Source organism: Ranitomeya variabilis, chromosome 5 (genome assembly GCF_051348905.1).
Source record: "Ranitomeya variabilis isolate aRanVar5 chromosome 5, aRanVar5.hap1, whole genome shotgun sequence".
In the NCBI taxonomy this organism is placed as follows: Eukaryota; Metazoa; Chordata; class Amphibia; order Anura; family Dendrobatidae; genus Ranitomeya; species Ranitomeya variabilis.
The window spans coordinates 267,107,428-267,130,925 of record NC_135236.1 but is presented as its reverse complement, the minus strand read 5'-3'; the positions used below and the strand labels follow the sequence as shown (position 1 = coordinate 267,130,925).

The 23,498-nt window shown below is 47.2% G+C and overlaps 1 protein-coding gene across 1 annotated transcript; it reads right to left on the bottom strand.

Annotated features, from left to right (window-relative positions):
* Positions 1–333: 333 nt before the first annotated feature.
* TSPAN3 (tetraspanin 3) lies at positions 334–22,838 on the bottom strand. Its single transcript, XM_077264243.1, has 7 exons — positions 22,651–22,838; positions 11,764–11,955; positions 7,252–7,326; positions 6,370–6,471; positions 6,132–6,284; positions 5,901–5,984; positions 334–1,871 (listed from the first exon to the last, which is right to left on the bottom strand). The coding sequence occupies exons 1-7, from the start codon at positions 22,711–22,713 to the stop codon at positions 1,779–1,781; spliced, it is 762 nt and encodes a 253-aa protein (XP_077120358.1). The 5' UTR covers positions 22,714–22,838; the 3' UTR covers positions 334–1,778.
* Between the last annotated feature and the right edge of the window lie 660 nt (positions 22,839–23,498).

Genomic DNA, 23,498 nt, shown 5'->3' with positions numbered 1-23,498 from the left:
CACCACATGATCACTCAAAGCAGACAATGAAGGTTCCTACAGAATTGCAGTAAGCAAATATCAAATTTGGAAAAATTTGTACAAAAAGGATTACAAAATTGTATACCATATATTTGCTGACACCAGAATACCCATTTAACTTTTTTCAAGATATTGCTATTAAAACAAAAGCCAGAACAGAGTGATCCAGGCGACTCTGTACTGGTCGAAAGCCACGCTCTACAGAGCTGAGTCCTGGGCCAGCCTTGGCAGATGAAGAAGCCCACGCAGGGGTCCTGAACACTAAACCTCTTCAAAAGAATTACCCTATTTAAAAATAAATTATTCACACACTGAAAGTTAGATGTATGTTTTATTGAATCAGTCACTATTTACAGGTCAGGTTCCAGTTACAGAATTGTTTGTTGTTCTGAATGGAGACAATATTGATCCAGCGAATGCTACGGTCGCTACTGTATTTCTACACAGGTGATTACCAACAGAAAGTGGTCTCTATAAAAAACCTAAATTTATACTATGAAAAGAACAAAAACAAATACTAACTGCATCTTATTCAGAATGTGTGTCTGGCCAAGGAACCCGAACGTTGGCCATTTTCACACACTTTAATAGAGGTGCATTTGTGTTACGGACTCAAGTCCTGACCTAACTGCAGGACTAATGACACAAAATGAACCCAAATTAAGCTGGTGTGAAAGAGGCGAGTGTGGGCCTGGGTGGAAGACCAAGCTCCCTACTAACTGTAGTGTGAACACTTATTTTTTTAGTCTGCTACAAATAAATCACTTTCCAGAATTCCAAAATCTCCTTTTCACAATTCTGTCTCCTTGGAGGGAAGAAACTTAGTTCCAGAACTGCTTGCCGAGCAGCCAGAATCATTTTAGGAAAACTGTCAAGACAAAGAAAAGGTGTCTTTTACAAGAGTTATAAATTAATGACCAACATGTATGAACATTTACCTTTACACTTTTGGACAAGTTTTTATGCGAGTCGGGTTAATGCTGATTCTTGGTGGAAGAGTACATGCTTCCTTTCTGCGATGCCAATACTACACAATGTGCCTCCTACAGCAGGATTTACAAAGCAATTGTTTCTCCACCATCCTCTGTGCAAATCAATTGGCATCATAGTGCGTGCTACATTTGTCAATCCAATGTTCAGTCTCATTCCACTAGATAAATGCACTTATGATACAATTTTACATCCAGAGCACATCAGTTTGCTCCTTATAGTCAAACACCTGCATATCGGGGGGATAAAAAGACCCTCTGATGTGTAGAAGTAACAATACATACATGAACATTACTCAGAAATTTGGAAAATACTGGCCGTGCTTGCTGCATGAGGCTGTCCACAGAGTGCAGAATAATAAAACTGTGTGTAGGATGCAGGCAAGTAAAATATCTCTAGGTATCAAACCACTCCACAGCCAAAAGGGAGAAAATAACACCACACATGGCAGCGAGCTATTAAAAAATCACTCCGACCTGAATTCAGAGCAATGATTTAATCACAATGCTGCCTTTACTTCACTAGTAATCTTATAGCAAAACGCTAAAACCTACAAATCCACTCAAAATAATAATAAAAAGAAACTATTAAAGTGACAGGCTGAAGGTAGAGAAGAGTCCAGGGGCAGAGGTAACCCACTGTTCGCTCATAGCTGAGAATCAGCGGAGTAAAAACTACTTGGACAAGGAGAGTCTCATCCTAGAGCGGATTCCTTGGGAATAAGGGCTGAAGGATCCAAAGCACAGGGAGCAAGTGATCAAGTGGGTTTATGCATAGGTTCCACCAGTGATGAGAAGTTCATAGGCCGGATCACGAGTTCTTCTGCATAGCACGATACATGCACACAGCATTCCCAGGAGCTAAGAAGAGAGGCAGACAAGACATACCATCAGTTTTTTTTCCCTCAACACATTAATATTAAAGAGGATTATCAAGACTTATCAAGCTAAGGGTAGTAAAAAAAAAAGAAAAAAAGAAACCCCACACACAAAATAGCGCTAATCATCTAATCTAGTCACAAAGCCAATGTCTTGGGGGTCCACAGTGGTCCTGCAGTAATTATATCACATCCATCCTCCATATGACAGCTGCAGGCGTATCACTGGCCTCCGTGGAAATGCTTGTGTACGCAGCAAGTGACCACTAAGCCTGCAATCGTCATCTGAATGATTGATGTGGACACTGCTACAGGACCGCAGGGACCACTGCAAGGGCAGGAGCGGAGGGACCACTGAACAGCAGAACTGGGTCTACAAAGGAGTGATTAGGTAAGGATTCAATATGTTTTATAATTTAACAGAAATCATGTTCATAATCTCATACAATACTAAAACCAGAGCAATATACTGGGAATAGCAGTGATGTGTAGGCAATGTTATCCCCAGACCTAGGTCACCTCCTTTCACTCCAGGAGGCTGCAATGTACAGAAGGAATGAACACTGTCATAAGACTACATGAGAAGTGAAGCCTTGTATTTTATCACAAAATGACCTGTTGTGTTCTTCACTTACACCTAAAGCATGAAAATAACCCGTGTTTTAGTAAATTGTATTCCCATAGAAAAACAATGCTGAAGAACCATTCTTTGCTAGAACACTACACTGTGGCATTCTATTGTTTTTCCTCCTGGAAATGAACCTTCACCCTAGTAAATGGACGTTTCCCAACATCTGACACTATCAAGACTATAAGGAAGCACCCAAATTGACCAGGTGGACAGTAACAGACCTGCTTTCATGAGTGTGGCTCATGGAGCACCTGTCATTTATGTACCTTTATTAAATGGCCTGATGTCTCTATGTAAGAATGACAGCCATTTATGAGACTTTGCGGAATATAACATAACATGAAGGTATACAGAACCTCCCGGTATACACATCTATGTGGTAATCGCTGGAATGTCCTCTTCCTCATTATTCTTGTTATAGTTTTTCTGTTATGTGTTCATTAATGCTTGGCCCATTTCTTTCTGCATGGGGATACTCACTATAGTTGGAATTATTACACTTTCCTCTAGGTTTACAATTTACGGCCACATTTTTATTTATTTTTTCCCGCAGGTCCATTAATTGAGGAAGGATAGCCACACTCGCCCATCCCAATTATTTGAACCACAAAAAAAATAAAAACACAGATATGCTGCGTGTGTTATGGCAGTTTCGAACTGGCCAGTTGCTAGCCTTTAGCGTTTTATTCACATCTGAATATATGACACAGATGCCAAAAAAAAAAGAAAAGGAAATTAAAACAAATGTGATAATCGTATCCAGCACACAATGAAAAATAGCCAGGTTTTCTACGCGTATGAAGGAAAGAATACATTTATAAAAATTGATATGTGAATTTAGCTTGATACATCCAATTTGAAACTAAAAAACACATTTCAGTGTATTGATGTGAATGCAGCTTCTTGTTTAGTGCCCTGGAAGTTAAAGTATTTATGTGCAAGAGGTAAATGTTTCTACCTTTTAAAATAACTGGAAAAGCGATTCTATCCCTCGAATCTCAGTTTTAGGCTTTATTCGCACATAGGTATTTGTATGTCAAACAGGGGGTGACTCCAAAACACAGAACAGGTGGCAATCTTTCAATCAGTTTCTCTCTGCAAATTCCACTCAATCCTGGTTTTGGGTATATGAGCACTGATGTAAAATACTGACCTAATAGATCCCCATGAAGGAGAGTATAATCAACACCAGGTTTGGGAAGAGGTTTAAACCACAAAGGTTGTGAGCCATGGCTCTGTGCAAAAATGCTAGAATCTTAAGGCCCCATACACATTAGTCTTCTTTTCTCTGAACTAGTGTTCGAATGACAGCTCTCTCTCTTGACTCCTCCATACACAGAAATACTTAACTCGGCTGAGAGCTCCTGTGTTCTCTATAATAAAGCCGCTGTCAGACTCCTCTGCTGCTTGTCTCCAAGGGAGAACAAAAGGATCATCTGCTGAAATTCATCAGACTGGATTCTTCCCTAATCCAACATCATCTGTCAGGAGTAGAGACCTATATTCACCTTAGACTAACTTTATTGATCAGCGTTGGCAGGTTCTGCCAATCTATTAAGTATTCGAGCCTCCAGACTGTCCCCCAACTGATGATCAGCCATGATTGATCTCATACTACAATCCTTTTGTTCTCTGTGATGCAAAACCACCAGGAGTCTGGCATCAGCTGTATCATAGAGAACCCAGGAGCATTCATAAATGCAGAGCGCTCCATTGCATGAATGAGTCAGGAGTCTAAACAGGACTATTAATAAGCCGACGGCTATCTATTGTGCATATAAGGCCATTGCCTGTCGGCCGAGGTGGGTGATCAGCTGACTTTAGACTAAGGTGTATGGGGCCTTAACCATTCTAGAATGTCAGTTGTTGGGTATGTAGCCTATAGACTGAGCGAGGTGTGCACTGCTCTATATACAAAAGGTGGCAGTCAGACTTCTGACTACAAGAAACTAAACCTGTTGATCACGTCCTCAAGCAATTTCAGCTATGTGTGCTTGTCATGTTAGCACATAAATAGGATAACTTCTATAAGTTGGTAGAACAGTCATACTTTCTGACTGAATACTTACTTTATGGGTATCAGATACTTAAGCAGTAATAGTTTCAGTGCATGAGAATTCTAGGACACACCTAAAGCTTCTCAGAATCACAAGATCTGTCCGCTGTTTTTTGTGCGTGTGTAAATGGTGGTGTACGGTATTCAGTGCTTCTCAGGGAAAACTAGATCTGTGATACTGCCTTCTCACAGAACTCAATACTATGCAACTTGGCTCATTACAGGCTGCAATGCACAAACAAATCAAGAATAGCTTCAAGAAGATGTGTCCATGATATTGTGATGAGCAAAATGTGATTAACTGCTGGAATGTGAACAGATATTAACATATCTACACTAAAGGTACCGTTACACTAAACGACTTACCAACGATCACGACCAGCGATACGACCTGGCCGTGATCGTTGGTAAGTCGTTGTGTGGTCGCTGGGGAGCTGTCACACAGACAGCTCTCTCCAGCGACCAACGATCAGGGGAACGACTTCGGCATCGTTGAAACTGTCTTCAACGATGCCGAAGTCCCCCTGCTGCACCCGGGTAACCAGGGTAAACATCGGGTTACTAAGTGCAGGGCCGCGCTTAGTAACCCGATATTTACCCTGGTTACCATTGTAAAAGTTAAAAAAAAAACAAAAAAAAACCAGTACATACTCACATTCTGATGTCTGTCACGTCCCCCGGCGTCCACAGGGTTAAAACTGCTTTCGGCAGGAGCGCTGGTAATGCACAAGCTGCTGCCGAGAGCTTCCCTGCACTGAATGTGTCAGCGCCGGCCGTAAAGCAGAGCACAGCGGTGACGTCACCGCTGTGCTCTGCTTTACGGCCGGCGCTGACACAGTCAACCCTGTGGACGCCGGGGGACGTGACAGACATCAGAATGTGAGTATGTAGTGTTTTGTTTGGTTTTTTTTTAACTTTTACAATGGTAACCAGGGTAAATATCGGGTTACTAAGCGCGGCCCTGCACTTAGTAACCCGATATTTACCCTGGTTACAAGTGAACACATCGCTGGATCGGCGTCACACACGCCGATCCAGCGATGACAGCGGGTGATCAGCGACCAAAAAAAGGTCCTGATCACTCCCATCGACCAACGATCTCCCAGCAGGGGCCTGATCGTTGGTCGCAGTCACACATAACGAGATAGTTAGTGGGATCGTTGCTTACGTCACCAAAAGCGTGACGTTTCAACAATATCAGTAACGATATCGTTATGTGTGACTCAGCCTTTAGGCACCTTCCAGTGTGATATCTAGAAATCTATTGGTGTCTCTGGATGGACCGAAGCCCCACGGACAGCTTTCATGCAGGTATGGATTCTTACCTGTATTGTGGCAAATGCCAGTGCAGCCCATATTACGTACATCATTATTTCTTGCAGCTTTTCCACTACCAGTGCCTCACAGCCCTTGAAATAATCAAACACATTGTTTATTAATTAGAGAAAAGAGAAGAAGTACTGTGGAAATACTGTCTGCTTTACCTACAAGTCCGGAAGTTGTGTAATCATAGAGTTAATGAAAAGAACAGCGTCACGAGCGGGTGCGTGGCTTACCTCGGAGTACAGATCTCCGGGGCGGCTCATGCTGCCCGTACAGTTGAACACACTATCTCGGCAGCAGCTTAACGGTACACTGTTGTTCTTTGACCTATCATACCATGGGGTTTTCTCCCAGTCCGAATAGTTGTGAATCCCACAGCAGCGAAGCTGCAGAGAAATAATTCACCGGTTAAAATGTGGATAATGGTTATTTCTTCCACAACTGTACTTGGGCAAGATGTTTTCTTCCTACCTGTCTCTGAACATAATCGATTGCCCGACTTGCTGAGTCAGAGGAGACGCCATTGTACTGATTGAATACATTTGTGATGCTCTTATCAACCTCATCTTCTACCTTTTGAAATAAAACACAATGTTTAGTTATCACCACATTAGCTTTGTTGGGCAACTTGGGAAATAACTTGCTTTATTTGGCAGGCTTTTTAAAAATCATGTGATGGACAGAAAGAAAAAAAAAATTAAAAAGCGCTGTTAACTTTCCTTTACTAGGAAAGAAGTCGGTACCTAACCAAGTACGCAGATCACACGATGAACACGCCACTCATACAGACAAGCAGAGTGGAGTCAGAATAGAGTGGAGATTACACACTGTTAGGAACTGGCATTATAAAGAAACTGCCAAAGTTGGAGTGACTTTATAGTGCCCTTTAAAATGATTTCACAGACATTCCAGTCTCCTGTGCGCCAGCATAAAGAAGCACTGCAGATCTGGGGTCCTGGGTTCAAATCCCACCAAGGACAACATCTGCAAGGAGTTTGTATGTTCTCCCCATGTTTGCGTGGGTTTCCTCCCACACTCCAAAAGACATCTCGATAGGGAATTCACATTGTGAGCCCCAATGGGGACAGTGATGATCACGTATGTAAAGCGCTGTGGAATTAATAGCGCTATATACGTGAGAAAAATCGACTAAAGATCAGACAAAGCGAGATATATAAAGAAGACTATTGAGGTTTCAATAACCGTTTCACTGGTCAAAGGAGGCTCAATTGTTCAGCATGGGTGTTTTTAATATTAGTATTTGATCCCCCCCCCCCCAAAAAAAAAATAAAAAAAATAAATAAAAATCCCCATAATATAAGACTTTTGATCATTTATAAGCCAGACACTCACCTTAGCTCTGTATATATATCCCAAAACGACCACAACAACTTCAGTTACAAATACCAAAAGCAAGATGATCACAAACTAAGAAAAGAAGAAATGTCACAGATGTTATACTCCAACAAGGGCAGTAACTGGATTTATCACTAGAAGATAAGATGTGTCCAGCAATATGAAAGCGTGAATGACAGCCAATACAGAACAATGATGCACAAAACACAAGTTTATAATACTTTATTTTAATTATTGATAAACGGTTATATTTATTTACCACTGACACATGCTTATTAATTCAGCAAGTGACCCATTTGTCAGGAAAGCCCCTTGATGCTTTAGAGCAGATTGTGAAGACTCTATAAATACTGTCTTCAGATACTCTACCTTCTCCTAGTGTATCCTCACCCATCCACTGTAGACAGTGAGCCCTCGCGGGCAGGGTCCTCTCTCCTCCTGTACTTGTGTGTGCCTTGTTTTACTCATGTTTATTGTACTTGTCTATATTTGCCCCCTTTTTCACATGTAAAGCGCCATGGAATAAATGGAGCTATAAAAATGTATAATAATACTGCTACATTACTCGTCCATAGCTCAACCATAAAGTCTGTTTACATGAATAGACCGGGGGAGTTTCAAGCAGTAAGTACTCAATGATTGGTGGTGGTCCCCAATATCCTGTTTAGACCACGCACTAAAGGTACCTTCACACTGAACAACTTTCCAACGAGAACGACAACGATCCGTGACGTTGCAGCGTCCTGGATAGCGATCTCGTTGTGTTTGACACGCAGCAGCGATCTGGATCCTGCTGTGATATCGCTGGTCGGAGCGAGAAGGCCAGCACCTTATTTCGTCGTCAGGTCGGCGTGTATCTTCGTGTTTGACAGCAAAAGCAACGATGCCTGCAATGATTTACATGGAGCTAACGACCTGTGACGACCTGTGAGAAGGATAAGTGAGTAGCCCTTACGTCACAGGATCGCTCCTGCATCGTTCTGGAGCTGCTGTGTTTGACATCTCTACAGCGACCTAAACAGCGACGCTCCAGCGATCAGCTCGTTGTCTATATCGCTGCAGCGTCGCTGAGTGTGACGGTACCTTTAGCGATGATCTGTAAGATCGTTCTGTGCACATAGGGTGTCATTGTTCTAGACATCGCAGCTCTTGTTCACACAGGGAACAATGATCTTCTGTGCAGCACAAAAAAAAATTAATTTCACCCAATGAAGGAGCATTTGGCTTGTTCATCGATGATCAGCAGCCTGTTTACACTAAAAGATTATCACAAAATGACTGAGTCTAAGGGTACCGTCACATTAAGCGACGCTGCAGCGATATCGACAATGATGCCGATCGCTGCAGCGTCGCTGTGTGGTCGCTGGAGAGCTGTCACACAGACAGCTCTCCAGCGACCAACGATGCCGAAGTCCCCGGGTAACCAGGGTAAACATCGGGTTACTAAGCGCAGGGCCGCGCTTAGTAACCCGATGTTTACCCTGGTTACCAGTGTAAAATACTTACATTGCCGTGTCTGTCGCGTCCCTCGCCTTCAGCTTCCCTGCACTGTGTAAGCGCCGGCCCTAAGCACAGCGGTGACGTCACCGCTGTGCTTTGCTTTATGGCCGGCACTGACACATTCAGTGCAGGAAGCTCTGAGCAGCAGCGCGGACGCCGGGGGACGTGACAGACATCAGAGGGTGAGCATGTAGTGTTTTTTTTTTTACTTTTACAATGGTAACCAGGGTAAATATCGGGTTACTAAGCGCGGCCTTGCGCTTAGTAACCCGATGTTTACCCTGGTTACCACTGTAAAACATTGCTGGCATCGTTGCTTTTGCTGTCAAACACAACGATACACGCCGATCTGAAGACCAAATAAAGTTCTGGACTTTCAGCAACGACCAGCGATATCACAGCAGGATCCAGATCGCTGCTGCGTGTCAAACACAACGATATCGCTATCCAGGACGCTGCAACGTCACGGATCGCTGTCGTTCTCCTTGCAAAGTCGTTTAGTGTGAAGGTACCTTAAGAAAGCACTCAAGTTAATCTCTAAATGTAAATGGCCCTTTAAAGTCCATTAACCATCCACAAAGATCACGTAGTTTCAGTTCATTGTTTGGTTTTATAAAAAGCTTTTGTATTTCAACTGTGCGGATAGTAAATGAATAAATGTAGTAAAGGCTCCCATTGTAAGGAGAAAGATAAGCTGGATCTGCACAATCTAAGCCTAATAGTGCAGGGTAATGAAGGAAAGTATGGAGCTATTCATGGCAGATCTTATCTTGGAGGTATTGTGAGTTTTGTCTGAGAAAAACCTTGTATATGCCAATTGCCAGAAAACTAGTCAGCCCCAGGCTACATACTTCTTAGGGTACCGTCACACATTGAAATTTTCATCGCTGCGACGGCACGATTCGTGACGTCGCAGCGTCGTATAATCATCGCTCCAGCGTCGTAGACTGCGGTCACACGTTGCAATCACGGCGCTGGAGCGATGCCGAAGTCCCCGGGTAACCAGGGTAAACATCGGGTAACTAAGCGCAGGGCCGCGCTTAGTAACCCGATGTTTACCCTGGTTACCAGCGTAAACGTAAAAAAACAAACCGTACATGCTCACCCGTCGGTGTCCTTCAGGTCCCTTGCCGTCTGCTTCCTGCTCTGAGTGCAGCCGTACAGTGAGAACAGAGCGCAGCACCGCTGTGATCTGCTCTCACTTTCCGGCCGGCACTCAGAGCAGGAAGCAGACGGCAAGGGACCTGAAGGACACCGACGGGTGAGCATGTACGGTTTGTTTTTTTACGTTTACGCTTGTAACCAGGGTAAACATCGGGTTACTAAGCGCGGCCCTGCGCTTAGTTACCCGATGTTTACCCTGGTTACAAGCGAACACATCGCTGGATCGCTGTCACACACAACGATCCAGCGATGTCAGCGGGAGATCCAGCGACGAAAGAAAGTTCCAAACGATCTGCTACGACGTACGATTCTCAGCAGGGTGTCTGATCGCAGTAGCGTGTCAGACACTGCGATATCGTAACGATATCGCTAGAACGTCACGAATCGTAACGTCGTAGCGATGGAAATTTCAATGTGTGACGGTACCCTAAGGTGAGGCTCTCCATAGCCATCAGCTATTCCTCCCCCATACAGTCTCCTGGCAATGGCTTATCTCCTGTGGGATTGCTGTATCAGGCAATGTTAAAGGCTGAGTCACACATAACGATATCGTTAACGATATCGTTGCAACGTCACGCTTTTGGTGACGTAGCAACGATCCCGCTAACGATCTCGTTATGTGTGACAGCGACCAACGATCAGGCCCCTGCTGTGAGATCGTTGGTCGATGGGAATGATCAGGACCATTTTTTGGTCGCTGATCACCCGCTGGATCAGCGTGTGTGACGCCGATCCAGCGATGTGTTCACTTGTAACCAAGGTAAATATCGGGTTACTAAGCGCAGGGCCGCGCTTAGTAACCCGATATTTACCCTGGTTACCATTGTAAAAGTAAAAAAAAAAAAAACAGTACATACTCACATTCTGATGTTTGTCACGTCCCCCGACGTCCACAGGGTTAAAACTGCTTTCGGCAGGAGCGCTGATAATGCACGCGCTCCGGCCGAGAGCTTCCCTGCACTGACTGTCAGCGCCGGCCTTAAAGCAGAGCACAGCGGTGACGTCACCGCTCTTACTGCCGGCGCTGACACATTCAGTGCAGGGAAGCTCTCGGCAGCAGCGCGTGCATATTACCAGCGCTCCTGCCGAAAGCAGTTTTAACCCTGTGGACGCCGGCGGGGGACGTGAGACATCAGAATGTGAGTATGTAGTGTTTTTTTTTTTTTACTTTTACAATGGTAACCAGGGTAAATATCGGGTTACTAAGCGCGGCCCTGCACTTAGTAACCGCATGTTTACCCTGGTTACCCGGGTGCTGCAGGGGGACTTCGGCATCGTTGAAGACCGTTTCAACGATGCCGAAGTCGTTCCCCTGATCGTTGGTCGCTGGAGAGAGCTGTCTGTGTGACAGCTCCCCAGCGACCACACAACGACTTACCAACGATCACGGCCAGGTCGTATCGCTGGTCGTGATCGTTGGTAAGTCGTTTAGTGTAAAGGTACCTTAAAAGAAGATGTTGGCAGAGAGTTGGGGTCCCCATTGTTCACAAAGGTGCAGGTTCCAGATGTGAGAGATTACAAAAACATCCAAGACTAGAAAACCCCTATCATTATCATCCAGATGTATCGGCCTATGAGAATTTCAAACCATTCTGGTTCCTTTACACTTTGCTTACGCTGCAGTTTTCAGAGCTGCCAAATAAATGAACAGAGAGGAGCTCACAACCAGCCACAGCCCCATGTGTGACGGCATACAACATGGCTTGTACATCTATCGGTGAGCATGTCATATTCCATTGATATACCACAAATGTCTCGGATGGTGCAACCAATAAGTCCTGAACACTTGAAAATTAGGTGCCGGTACGTACATAAAATGGCACTGTATATAGTCAGGTCACTTACTGTTGCTAGACCACAACGACTTTCACGGATTGTGGCACAACAACCTATCAGGCCTATGATGAAGAGGAGCGCTCCTGCAGCTATTATTACCACCCCAGGAATCAGGGTATAAACGTCCTCAAAGAAATGGTCATAATCATCATAAGTGATGAAGACGTAGGCCCCCACATAACAGAGGATGCCCGCTGCAGCCTGGAAGAAAGAAAGAAAAGCAAAAAGTTAGCAACACATTCTGCACATCATCTGTAAAACGGAAATCTGTCTGAAAACCAAAACGAATAGCGAGCTACGAGCTATGGATTTATTTGTGGACATTCCACCACATGTTACATACTGGATTTGGGCAGATTTTGATTCAGACTTGCCATAGACTACACCCTATTAGCAAGAGTTTGGTCAGCACTGAATTCCACATTGACACATTGCAGATTTGAAAATTGTTGGAAAGGTAAAAAGTGTGCACATTGCTAGTGCTACAGTGCCTTGCAGAAGTATTCACCGCCTTGGTTTTTTACCTATTTTGTTATATTACAACCTGAGCTTAAATATCTTTGTAATCCGATTTGTGTGAGACGCATCAACACTAAATACGGTAGTCTAAGTTGTTGAAGAGAAGTGAGGAAAAAACATAAATTAAATTTATGGGATCAAATACCGTAACTAAAAATTGGCATGTGCATATGTATTCACACCTTTTGATATGACGATTTCTGGTGCAAGCAATTACCTTCACATGCTTAGTGACAGGAAGTCCATCTGTGTGCACTCTAGTGTCCCATGGTCTGTCACTTTACCTTTTCTGAAAGGCCACAGAGCATGCAACACCATTAAACAAGAGGCACCCACTAACCAAATACCACCATGAAGACCGAGGAGATCTCCAAACAAGTCAGAGATAAAGTTGTTGAGAAGAACAAGTCAGTGTTGTGTTATAAAACAATATCCCAATGATCCCCCAGAGCATCAGTAAATCCATTACCATCCAATGGAAAGAATATGGTACCACAACAAACCTGACAAGAGGGGGCCGCCCACCAAAACCATCAGCCTGGGCAAGGAGGGCATTAATCAGACAGGCAGCACAGACAGGCAACCCTGAAGGAGCTATGGAGTCCCCAAGCAGAGACTGAAGTATCTGTCCATATGACCACAATAAGCTGTACACTCCATAGAGGTGACCTTTAAGCAAGAGAGGGCAGAAAAAACACTTTTAAACACACAAAATGTATGGCTCGCTTTGCCAAAAGACATGTGGGAGACTCCACAAATGTATAGAGGAAGGTGCTGTGGTCAGACGAGACCAAAATTGAACTTTTTGGCCACCAAAGTAAATGCGATGTCTGGTGCCAAACCAGCACAGCTCATCACCTCAAGAACACCATCCCCACAGTGAAATATGGTGGCCGCAGCATCATACGGTGGGGATGTTTTTCGGCAGCAGGGAAAGTCAAAATGGTCCGAAATACAGGTCCTTCTCAAAAAATTAGCATATAGTGTTAAATTTCATTATTTACCATAATGTAATGATTACAATTAAACTTTCATATATTATAGATTCATTATCCACCAACTGAAATTTGTCAGGTCTTTTATTGTTTTAATACTGATGATTTTGGCATACAACTCCTGATAACCCAAAAAACCTGTCTCAATAAATTAGCATATCAAGAAAAGGTTCTCTAAACGACCTATTACACTAATCTTCTGAATCAACTAATTAACTCTAAACACATGCAAAAGATACCTGAGGCTTTTAAAAACTCCCTGCCTGGTTCATTACTCAAAACCCCCATCATGGGTAAGACTAGCGACCTGACAGATGTCAAGAAGGCCATCATTGACACCCTCAAGCAAGAGGGTAAGACCCAAAAAGAAATTTCTCAACAAATAGGCTGTTCCCAGAGTGCTGTATCAAGGCACCTCAATGGTAAGTCTGTTGGAAGGAAAAAATGTGGCAGAAAACGCTGTACAACGAGAAGAGGTGACCGGACCCCGAGGAAGATTGTGGAGAAGGACCGATTCCAGACCTTGGGGAACCTGAGGAAGCAGTGGACTGAGTCTGGTGTGGAAACATCCAGAGCCACCGTGCACAGGCGTGTGCAGGAAATGGGCTACAGGTGCCGCATTCCCCAGGTAAAGCCACTTTTGAACCATAAACAGCGGCAGAAGCGCCTGACCTGGGCTACAGAGAAGCAGCACTGGACTGTTGCTAAGTGGTCCCAAGTACTTTTTTCTGATGAAAGCAAATTTTGCATGTCATTCGGAAATCAAGGTGCCAGAGTCTGGAGGAAGACTGGGGAGAAGGAAATGCCAAAATGCCTGAAGTCCAGTGTCAAGTACCCACAGTCAGTGATGGTGTGGGGTGCCATGTCAGCTGCTGTTGTTGGTCCACTGTGTTTCATCAAGGGCAGGGTCAATGCAGCTAGCTATCAGGAGATTTTGGAGCACTTCATGGTTCCATCGGCTGAAATGCTTTATGGAGATGAAGATTTCATTTTTCAGCACGACCTGGCACCTGCTCACAGTGCCAAAACCACTGGTAAATGGTTTACTGACCATGGTATTACTGTGCTCAATTGGCCTGCCAACTCTCCTGACCTGAACCCCATAGAGAATCTGTGGGATATTGTGAAGAGAAAGTTGAGAGACGCAAGACCCAACACTCTGGATGAGCTTAAGGCCGCTATTGAAGCATCCTGGGCCTCCATAACATCTCAGCAGTGTCACAGGCTGATTGCCTCCATGCCACGCCGCATTGAAGCAGTCATTTCTGCCAAAGGATTCCCGACCAAGTATTGAGTGCATAACTGAACATTATTATTTGATGGTTTTTTTGTTTGTTATTAAAAAACACTTTTATTTGATTGGACGGGTGAAATATGCTAATTTATTGAGACAGGTTTTTTGGGTTATCAGGAGTTGTATGCCAAAATCATCAGTATTAAAACAATAAAAGACCTGACAAATTTCAGTTGGTGGATAATGAATCTATAATATATGAAAGTTTAATTGTAATCATTACATTATGGTAAATAATGAAATTTAACACTATATGCTAATTTTTTGAGAAGGACCTGTACATAGATATTCTTGAGCAAAACCTGTTTCAGTCTGTCAGTGATATGAGGCTGGGACAGAGCTTTACCTTCCAACAAGACAATGACCCAAAGCATACTGCTAAAGCAACACTTGAGTGGTTTAAGGGGAAATGTGTGAATGTTTCGGAGTGGCCTAGTCAAAGCCCAGAGCTTAATAAAATTGAGAATCTGTGGTCAGAATTGAAGATTACTGTTCTATACAGGAAAGCAACTTCGGTAACTTGAAGCAGCAGTTTTGCCCTGAGAAATGGGCAAAAATCCCATTGGCAACATGTGGAAAGTTCAGAGACTTATCCAAAGCGACTTATAGATGTACTGTAATTGCCGCCAAAGGAGACTTTACAAAGTATGGACTTTAGGGGTTGAACAGTTATGCACTAAAGTATTCAGTAAGTTTTGTCTTATTTGTTGATTGCTCCGTAAACAAAACAAAAAAAATAACAGGTGTAGGCATGTCCTATACATGAACTGGCGTAAACCCTAAAAAAAGGAAAAGAAAAAAAGAAAAAAAAAAGGTTGTGAGTTAGCAAAACAAAAAAAATGCAAAGGGGGTGGGTGAATAGTTTTGCTTTATAATACTTTCTGTAAACAACAAAAAATGCACAAGGGAAATACCACAACACACAGGCAACATGGCCTAAACTTTATCTACAGCTCACATGCAAAGAGCAGTTCTATACACAAACTAATCTCCAAGATAAGTGTACAAAGTAAGAATATTGAGAGCGTCCTGATAATTCACATAAGATAAGAACTGACCAGATATCAAGAGCGTCAGATGATTAGATAGGAATCGAAGGGTACCGTCTCACAGTGGCACTTTGGTCGCTACGACAGCACGATCCGTGACGCTCCAGCGTCCCTCCATTATCGCTCCAGCGTCGTAGACTGCGGTCACACTTCACAATGCACGGCGCTGGAGCGATAATTTCATGACGTATTTGCGATGTAGAAGTCGTACGGGACATCAAGCTCCTCCACCCATTACATCGTATACAATATCGTGCACACCTTTGTTACACAATGCGATCACGCCGCCACAGCGGGACACTTGACGACGAAAGAAAGTTTCAAACGATCTGCTATGACGTACGATTCTCAGCGGGGTCCCTGATCGCAGTAGCGTGTCAGACACAGCTAGATCGTAAATATATCGCTGGAACGTCACGGATCGTGCCGTCGTAGCGACCAAAGTGCCACTGTGAGACGGTACCCTAAAGGAAAGCATAATTCCAGATATCGCGAGTGTTTGATAATCACATACCCAGGAGGCACATTGTACGACCAGATATTAAGATTATCCAATAATTGGATAACCTAAGGGCACAGCATACATCCAGAAATTATGAGCAGATTAATTGGGGGAAAGGTAAAGAAAAAAAAATGTGCAATTAAAATGTAAACTTTTATCTACTATATAGTTGTCTAAGGGTCACTTCCGTCTGTCTGTCTGTCACGGATATTCATTGGTCGCAGCCTCTGTCAGTCATGGAAATCCAAGTCGCTGATTGGTCGAGGCTGTTTTGCCACGACCAATCAGCGACGGGCACAGTCCGGAAGAAAATGGCCGCTCCGCACTCCCCTCCGGTCACAGCGCCCGCTCCGCACACTCCCCTCCGGTCACAGCGCCCGCTCCGCACACTCCCCTCCGGTCACAGCGCCCGCTCCGCACACTCCCCTCCGGTCACAGCGCCCGCTCCGCACACTCCCCTCCGGTCACAGCGCCCGCTCCGCACACTCCCCTCCGGTCACAGCGCCCGCTCCGCACACTCCCCTCCGGTCACAGCGCCCGCTCCGCACTCCCCTCCGGTTAGCGCTCACACAGGGTTAATAGCAGCGTTGACCGCGGTGTAACGCACTCGGTTAACGCTGCTATTAAACCTGTGTGACCAACTTTTTACTATTGATGCTGCCTATGCAGCATGAATAGTAAAAATATGTAATGTTAAAAATAATAAAAAATAGTTACATACTCACCCTCCGGTGGCCCCCCCGGATCGAAGCGGCCGGTTACCGATGCTCCTCGCGACGCCGCTGTGACCGCTGCATGCAGTGCGGTCTCGTGAGATGATGACGTGCGGTCTCGCGAGACCGCTACGTCATCATCTCGCGAGACCGCCATGCAATCTTCAGACCGGAGCGCGTGAGGAGCATCAGTAAGCGGACGCTTCGATCCTGAGGCTCCAGAAGGTGAGTATGTAACTATTTTTTATTTTAATTCTTTTTTTTTTTTTAACAGGGATATGGTGCATACTGCGTGGGCTGCGCACTGTACTGCGTGGGCTGCGCACTGTACTGCGTGGGCTGCGCACTGTACTGCGTGGGCTGCGCACTGTACTGCGTGGGCTGCGCACTGTACTGCGTGGGCTGCGCACTGTACTGCGTGGGCTGCGCACTGTACTGCGTGGGCTGCGCACTGTACTGCGTGGGCTGCGCACTGTACTGCGTGGGCTGCGCACTGTACTGCGTGGGCTGCGCACTGTACTGCGTGGGCTGCGCACTGTACTGCGTGGGCTGCGCACTGTACTGCGTGGGCTGCGCACTGTACTGCGTGGGCTGCGCACTGTACTGCGTGGGCTGCGCACTGTACTGCGTGGGCTGCGCACTGTACTGCGTGGGCTGCGCACTGTACTGCGTGGGCTGCGCACTGTACTGCGTGGGCTGCGCACTGTACTGCGTGGGCTGCGCACTGTACTGCGTGGGCTGCGCACTGTACTGCGTGGGCTGCGCACTGTACTGCGTGGGCTGCGCACTGTACTGCGTGGGCTGCGCACTGTACTGCGTGGGCTGCGCACTGTACTGCGTGGGCTGCGCACTGTACTGCGTGGGCTGCGCACTGTACTGCGTGGGCTGCGCACTGTACTGCGTGGGCTGCGCACTGTACTGCGTGGGCTGCGCACTGTACTGCGTGGGCTGCGCACTGTACTGCGTGGGCTGCGCACTGTACTGCGTGGGCTGCGCACTGTACTGCGTGGGCTGCGCACTGTACTGCGTGGGCTGCACTATACACTACGCGGGCTGCACTATACACTACGCATACATATTCTAGAATACCCGATGCGTTAGAATCGGGCCACCATCTAGTTGTTTAATAAAACCCAAACATTTCACATACATACATCCTTTTTAGGATGTATATTGGATCACCGTTATTAGCTGATGTTTGTGATTATTGGGGGGGGGGGGGGAACATATCATTGGTGCAACCTATGCGGCCGCACAGGGGCCCAAGAGATAAGGGATAAGGGGACCTTTTTATACCTACAAAGCAGGTAAAATGTAGCATTTTTACTAGCAATTAGGCTACAAATGGCCCATATACTATTCTTGCACAGGGGCCCCTTTTCCATCTGTGTCCACCAGTGGTGATTATTGCAACTGCGATCCACTAAATGCTGATAATGTCTGATATAGAACCAATACACCGTAGTTTGAAATCGGATTCCTCACTATTGTCATTTATAAGTTATGAGTCATGTTATTCATCCCCATACTATATACATGGTCCTTAGAAGAAGTTGGCATCCCAGCGAAACATGCGTCAGGGACACATGTCCCGATATTGTGTCTGATGTAGAATCATGATTGAGTTGGCATGTAATTTTATTACATTCTTTTTTCTTTACCTTTCCTTAATTAATCTATAACTACACAAAGAAACCCATGTAGGTGTACCAAGGCACCAAAAAACTGGATAGCTTATATCAACCACAACAAGAGAATGCAGTATAGGGTGCCAATAAAAATATATTTTATTTTAAATAATTAAAAACCTAAATAACATACAAGGTGATTGCATTCCAAGCAGGGAAGGCCAACACACAGAATGTAATCCCACATGTGCTTGCAGAGTATAATAAGATTAAAGGGCCACTGTCACCCCCTCCAGCCGTTATAAACTAAAAGAGCCACCTTGTGCAGCAGTAATGCTGCATTCTAACAAGGTGGCTCTTTTAGTTTTTGCTTCTGTTATTCCCTCAATAAAGCGTTTTATAATTTTCCCCAAATACCTGTCTTTGTACCTGGAGGCAGGTCTGAAGCCTCCTCTGTGAAGCGCCCAACTGCTGTCACTCATCTCTTCTGGGGCGATGGTCGCCGCCCCCTCAGCGCTGTTCTTCTTAAATCCGGCGCCTGCGCTGTGCGTGCCTGCCTGGGACAGGCACAGTGTTCATTGGCCGTCATAGCTCAGATGCCGGGTGCCTTACTGCGCCTGCGCGGGCAGTGCGGCCACCCTGTTACTGAATCCCCGCCCCGCACTGTGTTATACATTATGCACAGTGCGGGCTGGGATTCCTGGGCAGCTTCCTGCACAGACCGACGCTGGAAGGAGGGGAACCTGGGGGAGCGTCTGACAAGCGCAGTGCGCATGCCCAGGAATCCCAGCCCCGCACTGTGCATAATGCATAACACAGTGCGGGGCAGGGATTCAGTAACAGGTGGCCGCACTGCCCGCACAGGCGCAGTCAGGCACCCGGCATCTGAGCTATGACAGCCAATGAACACTGCGCCTGTCCCAGGCAGGCACGCACAGCACAGGCGACGGATTTAAGAAGAACAGCGTGCAGGGGGCGGCGACCATCGCCCCAGAAGAGATGAGTGACAGCAGTTGGGCGCTTCACAGAGGAGGCTTCAGACCTGCCTCCAGGTACAAAGACAGGTATTTGGGGAAAATTATAAAACGCTTTATTGAGGGAATAACAGAAGCAAAAACTAAAAGAGCCACCTTGTTAGAATGCAGCATTACTGCTGCACAAGGTGGCTCTTTTAGTTTATAACGGCTGGAGGGGGTGACAGTGGCCCTTTAAAGCCACTAAAAAGTAACACATTGTGTGACAGGTTCCCTTTAAGCTGGCCGTGAAATCTGCTCTATGAATAGGGCAGGTCACACTGTGGCCTAAAGGTACCGTCACACTCAGCGACGCTGCGGCGATATAGACAACGAGCCGACCTAAACTAGATCGCTGGAGCGTCGCTGTTTAGGTCGCTGTAGAGACGTCAAACACAGCAACTCCAGAACGATGCAGGAGCGATCCAGTGATGTAACGGCGACTCACTTCTCGCTCTCGCTGGTTGTTAGCTCCATGTCAAACAGCCGGAGTGTACCGACTGGCTAGAAGGAGACGCTGCGACGCCCCCTATGCTCGTTGCTGGCGTTGTTGCTTTTGATGTCAAACATGACGATACACGCCGACCTGGCGACGAAATAAAGTTCTGGACTTCTAGCTCCGACCAGCGATGGCACAGCGGGATCCAGATCGCTGCTGCGTGTCAAACACAACGAGATCGCTATCCAGGACACTGCAACGTCACGGATTGTTGTCGTGCTCTTTGCAAAGTTGCTGAGTGTGACGGTACCTTAAGCTCTACATCTCACTTGACAGCAATCTGCCCTCTGCATATCCCCTGGAACCACCAGTGTGGCCTGGGTGCAGGATACCACTCACATCTATGGATAGACAAATAATTCCCTTTAAATCTTGGCCACTGACAAACTGGCGAGAATTTGACCAGTTTTTCCAATACCTCAATGAAAATAAACTGCACACGACACTGCAGCATCATGGAGTCCCATATAAAGAGGCTATATGGCTTTATATGTAGTGTACAGTACAAAACTACAAGACCCTCTATAACCGTACCCCGCACCCAAGCGGAGGGGCCCGTAGACCCTCTATAACTGTACCCCGCACCCAAGCGGAGGGGCCCGTAGACCCTCTGTAACAGTACACCGAACCCAAGCGGAGGGGCCCGTAGACCCTCTATAACTGTACCCCGCACCCAAGCGGAGGGGCCCGTAGACCCTCTATAACTGTACCCCGCACCCAAGCGGAGGGGCCCGTAGACCCTCTATAACAGTACACCGAACCCAAGCGGAGGGGCCCGTAGACCCTCTATAACTGTACCCCGCACCCAAGCGGAGGGGCCCGTAGACCCTCTATAACTGTACCCCGCACCCAAGCGGAGGGGCCCGTAGGTGGTGTCACTCCCTACTGTCCCTATGCGAGTTCCCATTTACTGAAAATCCGATTCTTATCCGTCTCATATCCAGCATTCCCTCGGTGTCAACTGCTCCCACACCAGCCGATCACGTGAAGTCACTTCTGCTGATTGCCAGCCGGACATTATTAGAGGCATCACTGCGGCCCGCCATGTTTGTATGCTAGATACAGGTAAGAGGGTCCTCACAAGTCCTTGGATCACATTATCCAAAGAGCGTCTTAAGGGATTGTTCACACAGAGATCTTCAATGTGGACCTGAACGAAAATCCAAAACTAAAGCCGCTCCAATACTCTACATATCTGAAGATTTAGGAGCGGATCCTCAAAGAACCTCCAGTAATGGGGTCATGTCATCATCAACATACAGCAATTGGGATGTTCGGCTCATCGCCCCCAGTCCCTCACCGCCTGCCTGAGAAAGACCCCATAGAGGGGAGGCCGTTGCCAGCCGGGCAAATGTAGCATTATATACAGTAAGAGGGCATTAATACAGGGCAGCCATCTGCCACATCCCGGGGGGCTATGGGCACAGGGCCGCCTGTCCCCTCTAGCCTGACTGGTTGCTATAGGTAACCGCTCAACTTTCTCCTCATGTGACCAGAAGTCTGTGACTAAAAAGAAGATCCTGTTACCAGGCAGAGCGGCGCCTGGATGTGCGGGGCTGGCTACTGAAACCAGGGGCAACCATGGCAGGAAGGAAACCAGTGCTAAAGCTGATGGGACCCTCACATAGCAACATGAGGGGAGGAGGATGTGCTGCAGCCTGAGCAAAGGGCTCACCATCACAACCTCGCACTGCACACACTGCCACAGGCACACTGCACTGCACACACTGCCATGGGGGCACACTGCACTGCACACACTGCCACGGGGGCACACTGCACTGCACACACTGCCACGGGGGCACACTGCACACACTGCCACAGGCACACTGCACCGCACACACTGCCACGGGGGCGCACACTGCACTGCACACACTGCCACGGGGGCGCACACTGCACTGCACACACTGCCACGGGCGCACACTGCACACACTGCCACAGGCACACTGCACTGCACACACTGCCACGGGGGCGCACACTGCACTGCACACACTGCCACGGGGGCACACTGCACTGCACACACTGCCACGGGGGCACACTGCACTGCACACACTGCCCCGGGGGCGCACACTGCACTGCGCACACTGACACGGGGGCGCACACTGCACTGCGCACACTGACACGGGCGCACACTGCACTGCGCACACTGACACGGGCGCACACTGACACGGGCGCACACTGACACGGGCGCACACTGACACGGGCGCACACTGACACGGGCGCACACTGACACGGGCGCACACTGCACTGCACACACAGCCACGGGGGCACACTGCACTGCACACACAGCCACGGGGGCACACTGCACTGCACACACAGCCACGGGGGCGCACACTGCCACAGGCGCACACTGCACTGCGCACACAGCCACGGGCGCACACTGCACTGCGCACACTGCCACGGGCGCACACTGCACTGCGCACACTGCCACGGGCGCACACTGCACTGCGCACACTGCCACGGGCGCACACTGCACTGCGCACACTGCCACGGGCGCACACTGCACTGCGCACACTGCCACGGGCGCACACTGCACTGCGCACACTGCCACGGGCGCACACTGCACTGCGCACACTGCCACGGGCGCACACTGGCTATGACATGGCACGCACTCCTGACCAGTCCACTGCCCGCAATGCCCCGCTCAGGCCGCACCACGTGACCCCGCCGAGGCGCCGCAGCCTTACCCAGAAGATGAGGTTCAGGAAGACCAGGACGGTCTTGGAGGAGATCACCTCGCACTGCCCCATCTCGCCGCTCACAAGATGGAGGCCCAGCTGTGTGACGCAGCTCCCGGCTCACGGGCTCCCCAGGCAACCGGCCACAGCCGCGCCCACAGCTGACGTGCGGCCGTAACGTGACACCGCTTAGGTGCCGCCCACAGTGGTAGCCAGTCCTCCATGTTTGTTTAGGGAAGCTTCCATCACACTGCTATTTGCGGACTCCCTGGTCAGAAGAGTGGCCGCGGCACCAAGCTGACAGAGTAATACAGCCTCCAGGGTGTGTTCACACATTGCGGTTTGTAGCAGGAGATTCCGGTACTGCTGCATTCATCCAAAACAACTTCATTTAGATGACAGTGACCGCCTAGCCCCTGAAATTTTTGAAACAAAATCTGCGGTTGCACTTTATTCAGGTCTGTGTCACGGGTCAGTGGCCGAGATGTAAAGGGAATTATTTCTCCGTCCAACTGTAAGGCCACGTGCACACTAGCAGTATTTGGTCAGTATTTTACCTCAGTATTTGTAAGCCAAAACCAGGAGTGGGTGATAAATGCAGAAGTGGTGCATATGTTTCTATTATACTTTTCTTGATTGTTCCTCTCCTGGTTTTGGCTTACACATACTGAGGTAAAATGCTGAGCATATACTGGTAATGTGAATGTGGCCTAAGCGTGAGACAGTTCTTTTTTACTGTCCGTGTGGTTTTCTATTGTCCGCCCGTGTGTACATGTGACACGTACTAGAATAGAATGCAGAATAGAAATGACAGCTGTTTATTAGCGATGTGCAAAGATAGATACCTGTGAGCAGGG